The sequence below is a fragment of the Leptodactylus fuscus genome, chromosome 2, assembly GCF_031893055.1.
Source record: "Leptodactylus fuscus isolate aLepFus1 chromosome 2, aLepFus1.hap2, whole genome shotgun sequence".
Lineage (NCBI taxonomy): Eukaryota > Metazoa > Chordata > Amphibia > Anura > Leptodactylidae > Leptodactylus > Leptodactylus fuscus.
In genome coordinates this window covers 272962529-272983155 of record NC_134266.1, presented here as the reverse complement: position 1 = coordinate 272983155, position 20627 = coordinate 272962529, and the positions used below count along the sequence as shown (strand labels likewise).

At 43.2% G+C, this 20627-nt stretch overlaps 1 protein-coding gene across 1 annotated transcript; it reads left to right on the top strand.

Annotated features, from left to right (window-relative positions):
• Positions 1 to 8919: 8919 nt before the first annotated feature.
• On the top strand, positions 8920 to 20480 carry LOC142196081 (NACHT and WD repeat domain-containing protein 2-like). The gene is made up of 7 exons (XM_075266278.1): positions 8920 to 9031; positions 10207 to 10295; positions 12267 to 12383; positions 12472 to 12663; positions 15545 to 15665; positions 15829 to 16382; positions 16734 to 20480. Exons 1-7 carry the CDS (start codon positions 8920 to 8922, stop codon positions 20478 to 20480), a joined length of 4932 nt encoding a protein of 1643 aa, XP_075122379.1.
• The last annotated feature ends 147 nt before the right edge of the window (positions 20481 to 20627 follow it).

Below are 20627 nucleotides of genomic sequence, written 5' to 3'. Positions count from 1 at the left end.
TTGGCAGGCCATGTCCACATGAGTACAGTGAAGCATTTAGTCATTGGTTTTTCCCAGGTCTTGCTGATAATGGTTCAGTCTGGCAAAATGTCCGCCACCACTGGGCGGAGCCAACCGGGTATTAAATCCTAATTGCTGTAGTCCTGAATGTATTCAGACAGAAGAAATTACCTGTGGGTAATTTTTATATCTAGAGCCGACCGGTTCCTATCGAATGGGGGCGAGATTTAACTCCGCGATGACGTCACCCTGATAATAATCGCTTTGTAATAAAAATTCAGAGCAATTAATTCAGAAATGATCAGATCCATCTTCATCTTGCGCAATAATTTAATCCGAGAATGTGCTTTAGTTTTTTTTTCCCCGTACTTTCCACGTCTTGTCTCGTATAGTCTGTAAATTTCATTTCTTTAGTAGGAACGAGAGAGGAATTTGTATCCATAGGAATCGGCGCCATTGTTGGAGTTCGCCATCGAGGCCGCCATCTGCCATTTTCTACGCGCAGATATTTTTTCGTTGAACGCTGTTCAGATGCTTGTTACTTGTATCTTCTTTGAAGATTCATTTTTTTCTCACCCCTCCCTCCCCGCCATCCCATTCTAGCTTTGAGGGGTGCGTCCCTAATAGGTAGAAATATTCTAAGCCAATCTTATTTTAGCTTTTTATAAAAGGCGTATACTGTAGAATTTTATTTGCCCTCGCACGGGGTTGTTTTCAAGTCCGCGGGCATAAAGAAAGCAAGGAGCCAACCATACAACGGAAGCTGCCATTTTGGAAAATTTTAAAGGGATCCTATCATAGAACCCTTTTTTTATGAGTAACACATCGGAATAGCTTTAAGTAAGGCTATTCTTCTCCTACCTTTAGATGTCTTCTCCACGCTGCCCTTCGCTTGAAATCCCGTTTTTTGTCGATATGTAAATGAGTTCTCTCACAGCACTGGGGGCGTCCCCAATGCTGCAAGAGAACTCTCCAGCACCACTTCCATCTTTGTCTGGAACGGGGTCTTCACCGTGTCTTCTTCCGGCGGTGTCTTCTAACTTCTAGGCCTCGGGCCTAGGGCAAGCCGACTGCACATGCCCGGCGGCCACGAGAAAATGGCCACTTACAATACTGTATAAGTGGCCATTTTTCTTGTGGCTGCGAGCATGCACAGTTGGCTTTGTCCGAGGCCTAGAAGTTAGAAGACACCGCCGGAAGAAGACACGGTGAAGACCTCGTTCCAGAAGAAGATGGAGGCGGCGCTGGAGAGTTCTCTTGCAGCATTGGGGCCGCCCCCAGTGCTGTTTGAGCACTGGGGACTGCCCCCAGTGCTGTGAGAGAACTCATTTGCATACCGACAAAAAACGGAATTTCAAGCGAACGGCGATGTGGAGAAGACATCTAAAGGTAGGAGAAGAATAGCCTTTCTTAAAGCTATTCCGACATGTTAGAAAAAAAAAAAAAGGGGTTTTGAAAGGATCCCTTTAAGACTTCACAATGGCTGCCCCTAAGAAGTGTAAAAATGATGTTCAAAAATTGTCACAAATTTTTTTGTGGGGGGGGGTGTAGAGGATGGGGGGAGGGTTATAGTTTGGCCAGTTTATTTTACATTTTTTTTCCGTTTTTTTTTTTTTCATACCTTTTTAAGACAAGTGTTATTTCAAAAATTCTGAAAAAAATAAATCTGTGAGAGCTGCTAATTTTATTTAACAAAAAAAAAGTTGTACAAAAACCAGAAAAACTCTTTGTTTGTAACTTCATATTGGACATGATTCCATATATCACGTGTACAGTGTCAATGCAGAGCGAGCGGGGGAGGGGCGTCTTCCTTCTTTGTATTGGCTGTAAAAAGTTTGTATTTATTATGTATAAAATTGTTGAATAATTAAAAAAAGAAAAAAGTGGATTATAGAGGAGACTCGTCGGGTGTCATGTTTGGGGTCTTGTTGTCCCTTATTTTTTCTTGTGTGTTTTTTGCAGATTTTTCGCATAACCTGGGTAATTTGGTTCTTCTCCGGGACCACCTGAAATGCCCACAAATGGCCCGATTAGGGGTAAATTTGCACAGACCTTCTCATCACATCTCCCTCCATGCTCCCCAGGAATGTTGCCAATGGAGTCAAGGAAAATTGGAAAGCCTCCTGAGATCTCAAAAAATTGCGTTGCGTTCCTCACAGTGTAATCTCTGAATTTAGACCTACAGATTTTGAGAATGCAGCCCAATCTATGGCAGCGGGTGGTAGAGCAGGAGGAGCTGAGCGGATCGATATATAGATTGTCAGTAGAACTTGTCACTTGTTAAGATCTCTGCTCGTCCAGTGCTTAGGTGTCCAGTGGGCGGTGCCACTCAGTGATTGGCAGCCTTCCCTGTCGATCATGGATTAGAACCGCCCACTCGACTCGACAAAATCAGGGATTTCAGTCAATAAATTCCAAATTCTACAGACTTTTTCCCACAATCCATATATCGATCTGCTCAGCTCCTCCTGCTCTATAACGTGATGATGTCGGTATGTTCAATGTGATCAGTTCCCTTTAAGTGGTGCCAAAAAAAATTGTATTGGGCGGGGGCTCACGGATTCAGCTAATGTGATCTGCCTTGTCTAGAAGTTTTACTTTAGAATGGATGATGTCCTCTTTAAGAAGATGATATTAGGGGAGGTCGGGCTTGCAGTCTAGTAGCGTACCAGTGTTAGATGGGGTTCCAGGCAGGACCTCTCATAGCAAAGGGATGGGATCATGGTGGAACATTCCCCTAAATGTTACCACTTTGTGAGAATTATATATGCTACAGCAGTAATCTCTTCAGGCCGTTACCCTCCTCCATCACTTGTTACAGTAGGCACTATACATCATGATAGGTTCTTAGGCCTAATTCTCGGCTCCCGCCTACAATGTGTGTAGCTGAGGCAGCTGAACCCAGTCAATAGGAGGGTTCACATACTTTTGTCAATGTACTGTATTCATACTTGATGTATGGTTTAGGAGACCAGATCTCCATTATGATTCGGTAGAGCCTTCGGCCTCGTATTCACCAATACATGAAAAATTCAGCGATCCCACGAGTCTACATTCTCTATCAAACAAAAGAATTCTTTAGAAGTTCTCGCCGCCGCCCGGGGCAAGTGGAGTGTCAGTTTATGTTTACGGAAGACGTGATGTCCTCATTCATGGGGTTGGGTATACAGGCCGAAATCATCCTATAGATGGCGGAGGGAAAGGAGAAACGCATGAAATAATCAGAAGTCATTACAGTCCTCAGGCGTCAGGTCATCCTACTGGGGATGGGGGTCGAAACGATGTTACATGATCACCATGGGGTTGTCACCAATGGTTCTTCAGAATCTGTCTGGTTAGCCTGCAACATATTCCAGTTGAGATTCCCATAGGGAGCTAGGTTTATCGAAGGGGTCCTCTGTTCAAGACCCTCATCTCTTGGCCAAAGTGGTGGATGAAGAGTGTCTCATGCAAGAGTTGTCGCAACAAAACCACCCAATTTCAGGTGATTTTTTATTTTAATGGAACACATGGCCGCTACATGAATTGTGCTGCAACGGGGTCCACTGAGGCTCTGTCGCCCAAAGGCCCACACAAGACTGGAGCCAGTCCTGGCTATTGGTATGAATGGAGACTGCAATGCTTAATTTCTCCTGTGGCGGCGCTGTAGGGAAACCGAACACTTCCAGTATGATCGCTAGAGATTCCATCGCTTTGTTATAAGTTGACGATATCCCGCCTCATCCTACTCCAAGGCTAGAGACCCTTTGGCCTAAGTCGTAGCTCAGTCGATTAGGGCAGGAGGGGCCGTGTCCTCAGCTATTAAAAAAAATCGTTCCCTTGTTGCCCCTTTAACCTCTCTTTATTCTTCTGACCTAAAGAGCCGAAAATGAAAAATCAAAAACTCCATTAAAAAATAATTTCCGCCCAATACCCCAGATGTAAAGCGTAGACACCGCAGGGCGACGCTATACCCGGCCACACAGTGATATCAAATGCGAAAAGACAGCCATTAAGAGTGTGTGGCTGGAGCGAGGGCCGCGTTCTGTATGTGAGCAGACCCCCCTCCCGGAGCGCGGATGCCCCCATTGTCCCGGCCGTGAGATTCTCCGTCCATACAGTATTCCATTGTGCGCAGACAAAGAAATATCTGGTCACATTAAATTCAGACCTTTTACACACGACAATAGCCCCCGGCCCCTCCAGCCATAAAAGGGATTAGTAGGAATTTTCCTCCTTTCGGGCGGGGGCAGTGAGCCACCTGCTGCCATATATCACCCGCTGCACGCCCGCCGCTTTGTTTTCAGCTTAATTAAAAGGATGTTTTGCTTCTCGGTCGCCCTGATCACAGAAAAGGAAGACGTGATAAGCCAAGAAAATTCTCATTTGTTAGGGACTCGCTGGGCTGGTGGAGATCGAGACCATTCAGGAGTTCAAGAAAGCTGGGTGGCAACCCCTGTGTCCATGAGGTCCAATAAAAGACCACCCAAAAGACTCTAGTCAAGTTAAACTTTGCTACATCCATACATGAAGCATTATAGTTGGGTGGGAGCTTCGAGATCTTATGGTTAGAAGTTTGGTGGTGTCAGGCAGCTGCTCTAAAGGGCCCACATTGTAATCGTAGTTATAGGACCTCTGACGTATGGGACATTCACGTGTCATCGGCCATTTGAGTATTTTCCAGCTGACTTCAGATTTTACCATTGACCACTTCAATACTTTAGACGAACAATGATGTCGGAAGTGACCCCTTCACTATTTAGACCACCATGAGTGCTGACATTACCGCTTCCATATCATGGACTAACAGAGATTTTGGCATTGAGGTCTTCAATAGAGTAGATCAAACATGTTGACATTAACCCACCAATACCCAAAAACAGGGGAATGTTGCTTCCTGCCCTAGACCACTAGTGATGCTTACATTAATCTTTTCCGTCCCCCCATAACATCCACATATTTTTACGCTGACCTCTTCAACACACAACTCAACCATCATTGACCCTTCAGTATGTAAACCAAAGGGGTCACATGTTTATTTCCTTCCTGTCCTAGACCATTGGGGGGGGGCTTTACATGAACCATTTTCCTCCATAGACATTGACCTCTTTAATACCCTACTAGACCATCAATGATGCTGACATTGACCACCAAGTTCATGTTAAAGACTTTTTGCCCTAGACCACCAGGAATGCTGACATTAACTACTTATTGCCCTGTGAACCACAAATACCTATACACATTAACCATCTCCCTGCCTTAGACCTCAGAGATTTCGACATTGACCTCTATAGTACACTAGACCATCAGTCATTGACATTGGCCCTTCAGTATCAACTCGCCTTCCTGCCGTAGACCATGAGGGGCACTTCTATTATCTCTTTTCATTCCCGAGAACATCAGGTCCATTGATCCCTTACTACCAAGTCTTAGGACCAATCATAAGAAGACGAAGAGACTAAGAAGGTGGTGGAGACCATCGGAGGAATCATGATCATCAGTGAGAAGTATTAGGACCAATCAGAAGAGGATGAAGAGACTAAGAAGGTGGTGGAGACCATCGGAGGAATCATGAACGTCAATGAGAAGTATTAGGACCAATCAGAAGAGGACGAAGAGACTAAGAAGGTGGTGGAGACCATCGGAGGAATCATGAACGTCAATGAGAAGTATTAGGACCAATCAGAAGAGGATGAAGTGACTAAGACGGTGGTGGAGGCCATCGGAGGAATCATGATCATCAGTGAGAAGTATTAGGACCAATCAGAAGAGGATGAAGAGACTAATATGGTGGTGAAGACCATCGGAGGAATCATGATCGTCAATGAGAAGTATTAGGACCAATCAGAAGAGGATGAAGAGACTAAGAAGGTGGTGGAGACCATCGGAGGAATCATGATCGTCAATGAGAAGTATTAGGACCAATCAGAAGAGGACGAAGAGACTAAGAAGGTGGTGGAGACCAACGGAGGAATCATGATCATGAATAAAAAGTCTTAGAACCAATCATAAGAGGACGAAGAGACTAAGAAGGTGATGGAGACCATCGGAGGAATCATGATCATCAATGAGAAGTATTAGGACCAATCAGAAGAGGACGAAGAGACTAAGAAGGTGGTGGAGACCATCGGAGGAATCATGAACGTCAATGAGAAGTATTAGGACCAATCAGAAGAGGATGAAGTGACTAAGATGGTGGTGGAGGCCATCGGAGGAATCATGATCATCAGTGAGAAGTATTAGGACCAATCAGAAGAGGATGAAGAGACTAATATGGTGGTGAAGACCATCGGAGGAATCATGATCGTCAATGAGAAGTATTAGGACCAATCAGAAGAGGATGAAGAGACTAAGAAGGTGGTGGAGACCATCGGAGGAATCATGATCATCAATGAGAAGCATTAGGACCAATCAGAAGAGGATGAAGACACTAAGAAGGTGGTGGAGACCATCGGAGGAATCATGATCATCAGTGAGAAGTATTAGGACCAATCAGAAGAGGCTGAAGAGACTAAGAAGGTGGTGGAGACCATCGAAGGAATCATGATCATCAATGAGCAGTATTAGGACCAATCAGAAGAGGATGAAGAGACTAAGAAGGTGGTGGAGACCATCGGAGGAGCATTAGGACCAATCAGAAGAGGGATGAAGAGACTAAGAAGGTGGTGGAGACCATCGGAGGAATCATGATCGTCAATGAGAAGTATTAGGACCAATCAGAAGAGGACGAAGAGACTAAGAAGGTGGTGGAGACCAACGGAGGAATCATGATCATCAATAAAAAGTCTTAGAACCAATCATAAGAGGACGAAGAGACTAAGAAGGTGTGGAGACCATCGGAGGAATCATGATCATCAATGAGCAGTATTAGGACCAATCAGAAGAGGATGAAGAGACTAAGAAGGTGGTGGAGACCATCGGAGGAATCATTATCATCAATAAAAAGTCTTAGAACCAATCATAAGAGGACGAAGAGACTAAGAAGGTGGTGGAGACCATCAGAGGAATCATGATCGTCAATGAGAAGTATTAGGACCAATCAGAAGAGGATGAAGAGACTAAGAAGGTGGTGGAGACCATCAGAGGAATCATGATCGTCAATGAGAAGCATTAGGACCAATCAGAAGAGGACGAAGAGACTAAGAAGGTGGTGGAGACCAACGGAGGAATCATGATCGTCAATGAGAAGTATTAGGACCAATCAGAAGAGGATGAAGAGACTAAGAAGGTGGTGGAGACCAACGGAGGAATCATGATCATCAATAAAAAGTCTTAGAACCAATCATAAGAGGACGAAGAGACTAAGAAGGTGGTGGAGACCATCGGAGGAATCATGATCATTAATGAGAAGTATTAGGACCAATCAGAAGAGGATGAAGAGACTAAGAAGGTGGTGGAGACCATCGGAGGAATCATGAACATCAGTGAAAAGTACTAGGACCAATCAGAAGAGGATGAAGAGACTAAGAAGGTGGTGGAGACCATCGGAGGAATCATTATCATCAATAAAAAGTCTTAGAACCAATCATAAGAGGATGAAGAGACTAAGAAGGTGGTGGAGACCATCGGAGGAATCATGATCATTAATGAGAAGTATTAGGACCAATCAGAAGAGGATAAAGAGACTAAGAAGGTGGTGGAGACCATCGGAGGAATCATGAACATCAGTGAAAAGTACTAGGACCAATCAGAAGAGGATGAAGAGACTAAGAAGGTGGTGGAGACCAACGGAGGAATCATGATCATGAATAAAAAGTCTTAGAACCAATCATAAGAGGACGAAGAGACTAAGAAGGTGATGGAGACCATCGGAGGAATCATGATCATCAATGAGAAGTATTAGGACCAATCAGAAGAGGACGAAGAGACTAAGAAGGTGGTGGAGACCAATTGAGGACAGTAATGGAAGGAAGGAGACCAGCGGCTACTAATTGTGCACCTTAAGAAGAGCTTGTGAAGCTCGAAACGCATTGTGCAGTATGTTTTTGTCCAATAAAGGTCATATATTTTATTCACCTTGTAGGCACTCCAATCTGTGGACCAGAGAGCACAGACGTCCATCTCTAGCCGCTGGCCTTCCTTCCACAGAGAATGTGGAAGAAGGTGATGTAGACCAATGAAGGAATCATGATCATCAATAAAACGTCTCACAAGAAGACAAAGGGACTAAGAAGGTGGTGGAGACCACTGGAGGAATCATGATCATTACTGAGAGGTCTTAAGACCAATCAGAAGAGGATGGAGAGACTACGAAGGTGGTGGAGACCAATGGAGGAATCATGATCATTACTGAGAGCTCTTAGGACCAATCAGAAGAGGACAAAGGGACTAAGAAGGTGGTGGAGACCAATGGAGGAATCATGATCATTACTGAGAGCTCTTAGGACCAATCAGAAGAGGACAAAGGGACTAAGAAGGTGGTGGAGACCACTGGAGGAATCATGATCATTACTGAGAGGTCTTAAGACCAATCAGAAGAGGATGGAGAGACTACGAAGGTAGTGGAGACCATCAGAGGAATCATGAGAAGTCTTAGGATCAATCAGAAGACAGGACACAAGGAACATAGAGGAACATAAGGTGTTCTTAAGGTTACCAAAAAGTCAAAAATTTAATCTTATGAACCACTTTAGTCTGGAAACTGTCAGTAAGCAGCCAGGACTCTTCAGTCCATACTTCATTCTAATGGTTCCTAGTTCTTAGGTTACGCTTTTACTTGAGGAAGGAAATAAAATGCAAAACAATTGGCCATTAAAAGCCCTCAGATAAGAATCCCAACTTCTCAGAAGAAGCGAGAAGGTCTCGATGTGGTGGAGCGGGACTTGTAGAGTAACTTCCTAACCCTGGAGGAATTTCCTGTTGGGAGTCTAGGGAAAAATCTCCACATAAGATAGAGGGACAGATCGGTGAGGAGGGTCGGGGTCCGGGACGTACGACACCATGGAGTATGATGAGGTGGAGGACCAGGCCATACTATGCGGGGACTTTGCCCACATCCCTACTGCAAGGGAACGAGGCGTGGTGAAGGTTTTCCTGTGTGCGGACCCTCTTGGTAAGTCAAAAGTTGGAGACCTTTCCCGGGGGACAAACCTTAATGTGTCTGCTGCAGGGACGTAGCCATTGGGGGCAGAGGTAGCAGTTGCACCTAGAGTCTAGGTCCTAGACCCTGAGCCGGCTCGCTGTCACCAATATCATTTGCAGATTTTGCATTGGAGTCACATGTGTAACAGCTGGATAACGCCCCCCTTTATGACTGCCCTATTATACTTAACTGCTGTCCATACTGCTGCCTTCTGTCCTCTGCTCGTGTCAGTCTTTACTGCAATTCTGGCATTCTATTCACAAATCAGGAAATTTAAGGGTGAATAGTCTAAGACGACAGACCTTGCAGGAGCTCATGTGACTATAACAAGGGGCAGGGATGACCGCAGTGGCTAAGTATACCCAACGTACAGGGCGCACGGCAATGAAAACCACAACAAACAAGGTAAAAAAAATAGCGCAGGAGGCTAAAATGGGCACTGAGACATTTCCTCTGGAAAAGAATAAAACAGCAGATTGTTCCCTCTAAATAACCCTCTATTCTGGGCTGTGTAATGGCCACCTGTGTCATGTGACCTCAACACGTGGCCTCCACCCTTGTAACATCAGGCCACGAATGAAAAAAAAGTTCCTCTGCCCCCACATCACTGTCATATGGAACCTCTTTGGGCTTATAGGAAATTTAAAGGATTTTTCCATACAAGAGAAAAATTCTATGAAGATTGGTTTCTGGATTTGTGATGTTTTTGTGACATTTTTGGGGAGGTTTCCGCTGCTCCAGGATCCTCCTCCATACGGTAAACATCCAATGGGAAATGAACCATGGCTGAAAGATAGGCGGAGCCTCCTAGAGGGAGGAGCTTCTGAGGTTGTCACGGCCAGTAACAGAGATATAACTAGCTCTGATATACGGCCTTCTCCACCTGCCAGTCCGTATACTCACTGTGTCTGGCCGTATACCCCTTCTGTGTCCTGACTCCTGCCCGTATACTCCTCCCTGCTGTGGCCTAGCTGTATGCTCCTCCTTAGTCGCTATAGAATTATGGATTATTTTCCTTGCCCCTGGAGTCCAGTAGGTTTATTCCCTAGTCCTTGATATTACAATATGGCGGTTTTCATATAAGAAGATCAATGTTCTGTAGTATAGAGGTACAAATGTATTAGCCTGTGATACCTTTTACTCAGAGTCCATGAAGGCGAGAGCGGCTCTGCGTACTGACGTCTGCCCGAAGCTGAGACAATACTGCCGCCAAGTGCACGGGATGGAACTGCAGGTAACACCATGTGACGGGATAAAACCGGTAAGATAATGGAAGTATAGACACGGATCTAACAATATAACACAGGATACAACCTCTATATACAGACCCCAGACCAGACCCCTGAACTAATACAGACCCCAGACCAGACCCCTAAACTAATACAGACCCCAGACCAGTCCCCTAAACTAATACAGACCCCAGACCAGACCCCTAAACTAATACAGACCCCAGACCAGACCCCTAAACTAATACAGAGCCCAGACCAGACCCCTAAACTAATACAGACCCCAGACCAGACCCCTAAACTAATACAGACCCCAGACTAGACCTCTAAACTAATACAGACCCCAGACCAGACCCCTAAACTAATACAGACCCCAGACCAGACCCCTAAACTAATACAGACCCCAGACCAGACCCCTAAACTAATACAGACCCCAGACCAGACCCCTAAACTAATACAGACCCCAGACCAGTCCCCTAAACTAATACAGACCCCAGACCAGACCCCTAAACTAATACAGACCCCAGACTAGACCTCTAAACTAATACAGACCCCAGACCAGAGCCCTAAACTAATACAGACCCTAGACCAGACCCCTAAACTAATACAGACCCCAGACCAGACCCCTAAACTAATACAGACCCCAGACCAGACCCCTAAACTAATACAGACCCCAGACCAGACCCCTAAACTAATACAGACCCCAGACCAGACCCCTAAACTAATACAGACCCCAGACCAGACCCCTAAACTAATACACAGACCAGACCCCTAAACTAATACAGACCCCAGACCAGACCTCTAAACTAATACAGACCCCAGACCAGACCCCTAAACTAATACAGACCCCAGACCAGACCCCTAAACTAATACAGACCCCAGACCAGACCCCTAAACTAATACAGACCCCGGACCAGACCTCTAAACTAATACAGACCCCAGACCAGACCCTAAACTAATACAGACACCAGACCAGACCCCTAAACTGATACAGACCCCAGACCAGACCCCTAAACTAATACAGACCCCAGACCAGACCCCTAAACTAATACAGACCCCAGACCAGACTCCTAAACTAATACAGAGCCCAGACCAGACCCCTAAACTGATACAGACCCCAGACTAGACCTCTAAACTAATACAGACCCCAGACCAGACCCCTAAACTAATACAGACCCCAGACCAGACCTCTAAACTAATACAGACCCCAGACCAGACCCCTAAACTAATACAGACCCCGGACCAGACCCCTAAACTAATACAGACCCCGGACCAGACCTCTAAACTAATACAGACCCCAGACCAGACCTCTAAACTAATACAGACCCTAGACCAGACCCCTAAACTAATACAGACCCCAGACCAGACCCCTAAACTAATACAGACCCCAGACTAGACCTCTAAACTAATACAGACCCCAGACCAGACCCCTAAACTAATACAGACCCCAGACCAGACCTCTAAACTAATACAGACCCCAGACCAGACCCCTAAACTAATACAGACCCCGGACCAGACCCCTAAACTAATACAGACCCCGGACCAGACCTCTAAACTAATACAGACCCCAGACCAGACCTCTAAACTAATACAGACCCTAGACCAGACCCCTAAACTAATACAGACCCCAGACCAGACCCCTAAACTAATACAGACCCCAGACTAGACCTCTAAACTAATACAGACCCCAGACCAGACCCCTAAACTAATACAGACCCCAGACCAGACCCCTAAACTAATACAGACCCCAGACCAGACCCCTAAACTAATAGAGACCCCAGACCAGACCCCTAAACTAATACAGACCCCAGACCAGACCCCTAAACTAATACAGACCCCAGACCAGACCCCTAAACTAATACAGACCCCAGACCAGACCCCTAAACTAATACAGACCCCAGACCAGACCCCTAAACTAATACAGAGATAGATATATAGATCTATAGATATATACTGTATATATTTATCGCTCTCTGCAGGTTATAGACGGTTATCATGGGTTATATCCTGGTGAGTTTTACTGCTCAAAAGTTAGAAAGATACGTATGAGACTGCTGGAGGAATGTCTGCGGACCTCAGCGGGGCCATGCTTTGTGGTAAGAAGGAGGCAGCACTCCGGGCAGTGGGAGTCATTTAAAGGAACAGTCAGGTTCAGCCCTCTGGATATTATGATTTTTTTCCCAGGCTCTTATAAGTGAGGAATACGGACAACCCTGTCTACCTGCAGAGATAGAATGTGAAGAGTTTGAGAAGATTCTTCACATTGCAGAGGAAAGGAAAGTCTGCACCAGGATTCTCCAGACCTGTTACCTGAGAGATGAAAATGCCATCCCCCCAACCTATACTATACTGGATAATGGGGGAGATCCGGGGCAGGTAATAACATTATATACATAGCTGAGGATGGCTTGTTTCTATGACCGTACTGTATCCTGTCACAAAGGTAACGGTATTATGGTATATAGTGGTGCACCTATGTAACTACTATAATACTGCTCCTATGTACAAGAATATAACTACTATAATACTACCTCCTATGTACAAGAATATAACTACTATAATACTACCTCCTATGTACAAGAATATAACTACTATAATACTACTCCTATGTACAAGAATATAACTACTATAATACTACCTCCTATGTACAAGAATATAACTACTATAATACTGCTCCTATGTACAAGAATATAACTACTATAATACTGCTCCTATGTACAAGAATATAACTACTATAATACTACTCCTATATACAAGAATATAACTACTATAATACTACTCCTATATACAAGAATATAACTACTATAATACTACTCCTATGTACAAGAATATAACTACTATAATACTACTCCTATGTACAAGAATATAACTACTATAATACTACCTCCTATGTACAAGAATATAACTACTATAATACTACTCCTATATACAAGAATATAACTACTATAATACTGCTCCTATGTACAAGAATATAACTACTATAATACTACCTCCTATGTACAAGAATATAACTACTATAATACTACCTCCTATGTACAAGAATATAACTACTATAATACTACCTCCTATGTACAAGAATATAACTACTATAATACTACCTCCTATGTACAAGAATATAACTACTATAATACTACCTCCTATGTACAAGAATATAACTACTATAATACTACCTCCTATGTACAAGAATATAACTACTATAATACTGCTCCTATGTACAATAATGTAACTACTATAATACTGCTCCTATGTACAAGAATATAACTACTATAATACTGCTCCTATGTACAATAATGTAACTACTATAATACTACTCCTATGTACAAGAATATAACTACTATAATACTACTCCTATGTACAAGAACATAACTACTATAATACTGCTCCTATGTACAAGAATATAACTACTATAATACTACTCCTATATACAAGAATATAACTACTATAATACTACTCCTATGTACAAGAATATAACTACTATAATACTACCTCCTATGTACAAGAATATAACTACTATAATACTACTCCTATATACAAGAATATAACTACTATAATACTACTCCTATATACAAGAATATAACTACTATAATACTACTCCTATGTACAAGAATATAACTACTATAATACTACTCCTATGTACAAGAATATAACTACTATAATACTACCTCCTATGTACAAGAATATAACTACTATAATACTACTCCTATATACAAGAATATAACTACTATAATACTGCTCCTATGTACAAGAATATAACTACTATAATACTACCTCCTATGTACAAGAATATAACTACTATAATACTACCTCCTATGTACAAGAATATAACTACTATAATACTACCTCCTATGTACAAGAATATAACTACTATAATACTACCTCCTATGTACAAGAATATAACTACTATAATACTACCTCCTATGTACAAGAATATAACTACTATAATACTACCTCCTATGTACAAGAATATAACTACTATAATACTGCTCCTATGTACAATAATGTAACTACTATAATACTGCTCCTATGTACAAGAATATAACTACTATAATACTGCTCCTATGTACAATAATGTAACTACTATAATACTACTCCTATGTACAAGAATATAACTACTATAATACTACTCCTATGTACAAGAACATAACTACTATAATACTGCTCCTATGTACAAGAATATAACTACTATAATACTGCTCCTATGTACAAGAATATAACTACTATAATACTGCTCCTATGTACAAGAATATAACTACTATAATACTACCTCCTATATACAAGAATATAACTACTATAATACTGCTCCTATGTACAAGAATATAACTACTATAATACTGCTCCTATGTACAAGAATATAACTACTATAATACTACTCCTATGTACAAGAATATAACTACTATAATACTACCTCCTATGTACAAGAATATAACTACTATAATACTACCTCCTATATACAAGAATATAACTACTATAATACTACCTCCTATATACAAGAATATAACTACTATAATACCGCTCCTAATAGACAGAATGTCCCATAGACGGCAATACAGTTGTATTGCCGTCTATGGGACTTGCGATCAAGTGACCGCAGGTTCAAGCCCCGGGGGGGGAATAAAATAGTAAAAAAAAAAAAAAGCTTTAAAAATATATAATAAAAATATGAAATAAATAAAAGTTCTAAATCACCTCCTGTCCCTAGAATATATATATAAAAGTAGAAAATCATATATCATAAACCACCATTTTTTTTTCAATACAAGGTGATCTAAGCAATAGATATTCCCGAAAATGGTATAACTAAAAAGTACTTCTGGACCCGCAAAAAAAAACACCCTATGCATCCCCGTACAGCTGCAGGGTCACCTGTCAATGTGGCCTTGCAGCTGTTGCAAAACTACAACTCCCATATATTAAATATTTTACCAGTTTTTGCTTCAAAATTTTTTTTCCCTATTTTCCTCCTCTAAAACCTAGGTGCGTCTTATAGTCCGAAAAATACGGTAACTACTATAATACTGCCCAGTACATATGAGCGATCCGTTATGCGGCTTTTGCTCACTGAGCTCATTAAATGGTGCCGCAGAGCATTGGGTGCCCCACAGATTTCCTCCATGTACCATCCGTGCCGTTCATTCAGGGTCCATTGACTTGCACCTGTCTCTGATATGCATGTGATTAGTTTCCTATTTCCCAGTATTATACAGTATTATATTATATACCGCCACTGTGTGTTTATGTGGTTTGTGTATCACCGCAGGTACCACATGATCCTGCCTCCATGTATGAGGCCATCAGAGAGCTCTTGGGGGTGATTATTCCGTTATGTGTGCAGAGAGGGATTCTGGGTGCGGATCGGGTACACAAGTATTTTACATCAGGTAATATGCAGATTTATTCACTAAATGCAACAAGTTATAAAATATAGGAAACGTCTCATACAAAGTGCTCTGTCGCCACCTGGTGGATAATTTTTGGAACTGCCATTTTAGAGTGTGCGCTCTATGGATTATTCTGCAATTACAATTTTTTGGTTTTTTTTAGCCTTTGAAGACGAACTTCTATTTGCCCTAGAAAACTCTCCATTGCGTGACCCGGAGAGATGCGTCTGCTACATACACAAGGTGCCCTATAAAGCAATCCGGAAACAACGAGGGACAGCAGAGACCTCGGGGACAGGACTATGGGGCGGTTACTCCAGACTCTGCCACCTGCGAGACGTCTTCATTCCAGCCCTGTCCTATACTGAGGGTCTTCAGGTCTACAGCACCACCACAACATGTGATATCAAGGTGGGCTACACGGCGGAGAAGGAGCAGCTCTATGTAGAGGGACTGTGCAGGCAGTTCTATGGAGACATGGTCAAGATGATTGACCGTCATGCCCCTAGATGTCCTGGACCCTTGAGGAATGGTTCTGAGGACATTCTCCACCACTTGTCCTTGTGTAGGATGTATTCAGACCTGCAGGACTATGAGTCCAGGGAGGAGGAGACTATAAGAAGGTATATCCTGGATGATGGCTCCCGAAAACCACTGGTCGTGTCTGGAGAACCAGGCTGTGGGAAGACGCTGCTTATGGCATCTTGTGGAAAGAAGGTAAAGTGCCCACTTATTGCTTCAGGTAAGGGATAAGACATGGCAGATATCCACCCTCGGCAACCCTGATCTAATCTTGCCCACTCAGGATAGGACGGTCCATCCAATGTCATTCTGGAAACCATCGACATCTGTCTTTAAGATATGGTCAGGAGCGAAGTCTCGATGTCTATCCTAAATATGTGGCCCCTTTCTTATCTACCTATATACATGGACCTTCTCCCAGCTATGTTCTCCTATCTATCTTCCCAACGTGGCCCCCTGTAACCTACATTCCACATGTGGGCCCTATCCCCTCTATGTTCCATATATGGCTCCTGACATATCTAAACTACTTCCTTCTTCTTCCAGGTGCGGTTATGGCTTGAAGACTTGGCCCCATCAGTCGTGATCCGCTTCATCCCCCCTTTTGGTGAACCTTTGACTCTCAATAGATTGATCATGGGACTATGTCAACAATTATCCAATATTAACAAGATCCACATTCCCGCCTATGTAGAAGACATGGCCGTGTTGGTGGAATGTTTTTGTGGCCTCCTTTCAGTGTCTACTAAGCACAGACCTCTGGTTCTGATACTGGACGGTGTGGAGAACTTGATAGATAGTTACAAGGGAGAAGTTCTTTGGTGGTTGCCGTCTTCTCTTCCACAATTCACAAAAGTCATTTTATCTAGAACTGAGGACAGATGTGGCTTTGGAGACCACGTTCTACTCCTTCGTGTGAAGCCAACCAGAAAGGAATGCAATGACAATTTAAGGATGAAACTCTTGAGTAACCAGAGGAAAATCACTTCAGGTCAACAAGTTTACGTCAACCGATCCTTGGGAAGCCACACTTCCCCCTTGCAGACGCTTCTGCTCTATAAAGAAGTCAAGGAATGGAAATCCCACCAAGACGTTGATACTGAACTGCTTGGGGAAAATGCACATCGGTCAACTGAAATAATTTTCCAAAAACTTGAAAAGACCTATGGCTACGAGTTCATTTCCAGGATGTTGAGTTACATCACACTGTCTAAATCTGGGATCGGAGAACTTGAGCTTATCGATGTCATGTCAGCCGATGACGTAGTGCTCACCCAACTCTACCACGTCCATGACGCTGTCGGTATGTTGAGAGTGCCGGACTGGCTTGTTGCCAACATCTTACATGACTTAAAGGACTGCATTACCTATAGAGTTGTGACCGGACACAGATTATTATGCTGGACAAATAGAGTCTATCAGCAGGTAGTAGCTCAACGATATCTCCAAAGTCAAGAAGAAATTTATAAGGTACATGCAAGTATGTGTGACTACTTCGGGGGCCGCTGGGCAAGTGGAAGAGCTAAATCAATATCTAGAGACCAAAGAAACAACCTACAACCAAAAGAACAACACTTGAAATCCATTTCTACTGCAGTCAATAGACTTGCCAAGATTTACGTTAATCGTCAACTTCCATCTCAACCGTGGTCTTTCCATGGTCAACACATGGCCATTCCCAACATACGTAAGGTCTTTGACTTTCCTTATCATCTGAGAGAAAGTGGCAAACTGGACAATCTCTACAATGATGTGCTGATGGTGGTGCCGTACTACAAGATCCTACTAAACACCGGACACATAAATTTGTTGATCCGTACTATAGAAGATGCCGCCATGATTCTGGAGAGAAAAGAAGTCTACCTCATTTATGACATGCTCAAAGAATCAAGATGTCTCCTAAACGATAACCCCCATGGCTTTGAGATGATCATTCAGTCAAAGATGGCTCCCCTCGCGTTTCTTCATCCTTGCCTTTCGAGGTTTGCCAAACAGATATTTGGGGAAGCCATGAAAAATTCCTTCCTGATCATCTTGAATTCAGCGCAATTCAATTTGGTTCCTGCTAAAGTTGAGTTCCAAGAGGTGTCAAAGGTTGTCACCATCTTGGAGATGACAACAACACCTCAGCTAGTAGTGGTACTTCAGGGCGGTACAGTTTATACTTGGAGCAGAAGGAAGAAACCGGTTTTGGTATATCAACTACCAAAGAACATGAAGGTTACTAGTGCTACTTTAGAAAACGATGGTCTACATCTGGCACTGTCCACCAATCAATGGTCAATTGTCCTCGTCGACTGCTCGTCTTGGACTTTACTCAGTGAACTCTTCTACACTTCCAATGAAACCAAGCTTATTCCTCAAGGTCATCACCTATCTCAGTCAATGTTATTTGTGTGCTTTGAGAAGTCTCCGGTGGTCAGAATTTACAATGTTCGTTCTGGAGAACTTCTTAAAGAAGTCACCTTTGCCCAAAATATTACTTACCTCGCTTGTGTTGGTAATGGAGATAACATTGTTATAGGTCAAACCGATGCAACTTTTATTTACGATGTAAATTTTTCATCGGAAAAAATTTCCTTGCAGATGGACACTTCAAAAATTGGTATACGTGATGTGTACCTACATGGATCAGATGTGTATGTCATCAATAGGGCGGGTCATCTCAGGATCTGGACCATCGCAGATCCTTCTAAACCAGAACTTTTGGAAGAACTTTATTCCAATGACGTCTCCCCAAATGTGATAGCGACAGAATTTTCCACTAAGTATCTACTAATATGCCTGTTGACCACTCTTGATGTCTGGGACACTACAACAATGGAGAAAAGTAGCTTCAGACCACCTCATAAAGACAAATTTAGATCTTGTATCCTTTCCCGGAGTGGAGAACAGGTCATTGCCATTCTAGAGAATATCTCATCGCTCTTGGTGTGGAGCATAAAGAGTGGGCAATGTATATCTATGGTTGATGTCCATGTGGGAGCAGTTGCGAAACTTACCAAGTGCCCTCGGCTAAATTTATTGGGGGCGATAACTCAGAGTAATTCAATATTATTGTGGGATTTGGTAGCTATTGCCAGTCCAACAGCTTACTTCAAGACAGGAAGACCCGTCAAATCAATACTCCTGTGCTCCGAGGAAGGCAAAGGCTACACCTCAGATGGTTCAGATGTGGTTTGTCAGTGGGACATCCCTAGTTGTAAAATGTTGGCCCTTTTCAAGCATAGGGATCCAGTTGACATTATTAGAGTAACCTCCGACGGTGGGTTCCTTATCACATCAACCGCTTCAGATCTTTACGTCTGGGAAACGGATACAGGAACCAATAGACATTGCATCCAATGTAAGTCTGTGTCCCAGTTGCTCATAGTTCCGCATAGTAATTTTGTGGTTACGTTGTGTAACGATGGCTTTTCTAGAGTATGGAAGCCCATAACTGGGACTACAGCTTGCAAAATACGCACCCCGCTAAGCCAGGCCGTTGTGACTGATGAGGGAACCTTTGTTGTAGGCCTCAATGACAACAGACTCTTAGCCATCAGTTTATGGTCAGGTTGTGTCAGTAAAGAGTTCAGCTCCATTCCTGACCACGAATCCATTGTGGCCTTTCGATGTTTCCATAACTATCCAGACTTCGTTGTCTTGATGACCTCAAGTGCGGAAATTTACACATGGAACATGGTGGAGGAAACCTTCTGCCACTTTTCCAAGGTCTCCATCCCGTTGCCAGTCCTTGGCTGTTTCTTTGAAGTCTCGACTGATGGAGACATCATAGTTATCACCATGGGTGGAGAGATCAACGTTGTCCGTGCTGTTGACCAGCGGCATTGCATCTTGCATCACACTACCTCTGTTTTACATCAACATTTGACGGGTGATGGTCAGTTCCTAATTTATGTCCTTCACAACAATCTCCTAAGTCGCTGTGACTGTGATTTCCATGAGAACCCAACTCTTAACGTTCTAGAAGTCATCAATGGAAGACTGGTCGCCCGTTGTCACCTTGGTAAAATGCCCTGTGCCATGACCGTGTCAGATGATGATGGGATGGTCTGTGTTGGATTTGAAGATGGATCCCTAGGCTTGTACTCAATAGCTGGGAAGTGGAAGGATGATAGAAGGATCAAAAGTTATCTTATGTTCAGCAATAAGGAAGAGTCCAATGAGGAGTCACCCGTGGCTATCTACAAAGGGAAAGCATCTTCAGAGAGGTTATCGAATGAGTCCACCAGTCCTAGCTCCAGTCTGGCCTGCTCTGGAGATGAAGAAACTTCTTCAGACAAAGACTAGTCTTTCCTACTATGTCTCTTTCCCATTGACTCCATCACTTGTGACATCCCCTCACACTCTTTGGGGTTCCCTCCTCTCCTAGAATTCCGACGCTTCTTCCATCTCACAATCTCCAAATCTTGAAATGATCTTTGAGAACATGTTTAA

What these genes read in the sequence shown, in the direction of transcription:
- LOC142196081 (XM_075266278.1), top strand. Translation starts at nt 8,920, where the DNA reads ATGGAGTATGATGAGGTGGAGGACCAGGCCATACTATGCGGGGACTTT. An exon ending in CAGCGGGGCCATGCTTTGTG is followed by an intron (nt 12,384 to 12,471) that starts GTAAGAAGGAGG and finishes TTTTTTTCCCAG; the next exon opens with GCTCTTATAAGTGAGGAATA. An exon ending in TGGCATCTTGTGGAAAGAAG is followed by an intron (nt 16,383 to 16,733) that starts GTAAAGTGCCCA and finishes TTCTTCTTCCAG; the next exon opens with GTGCGGTTATGGCTTGAAGA.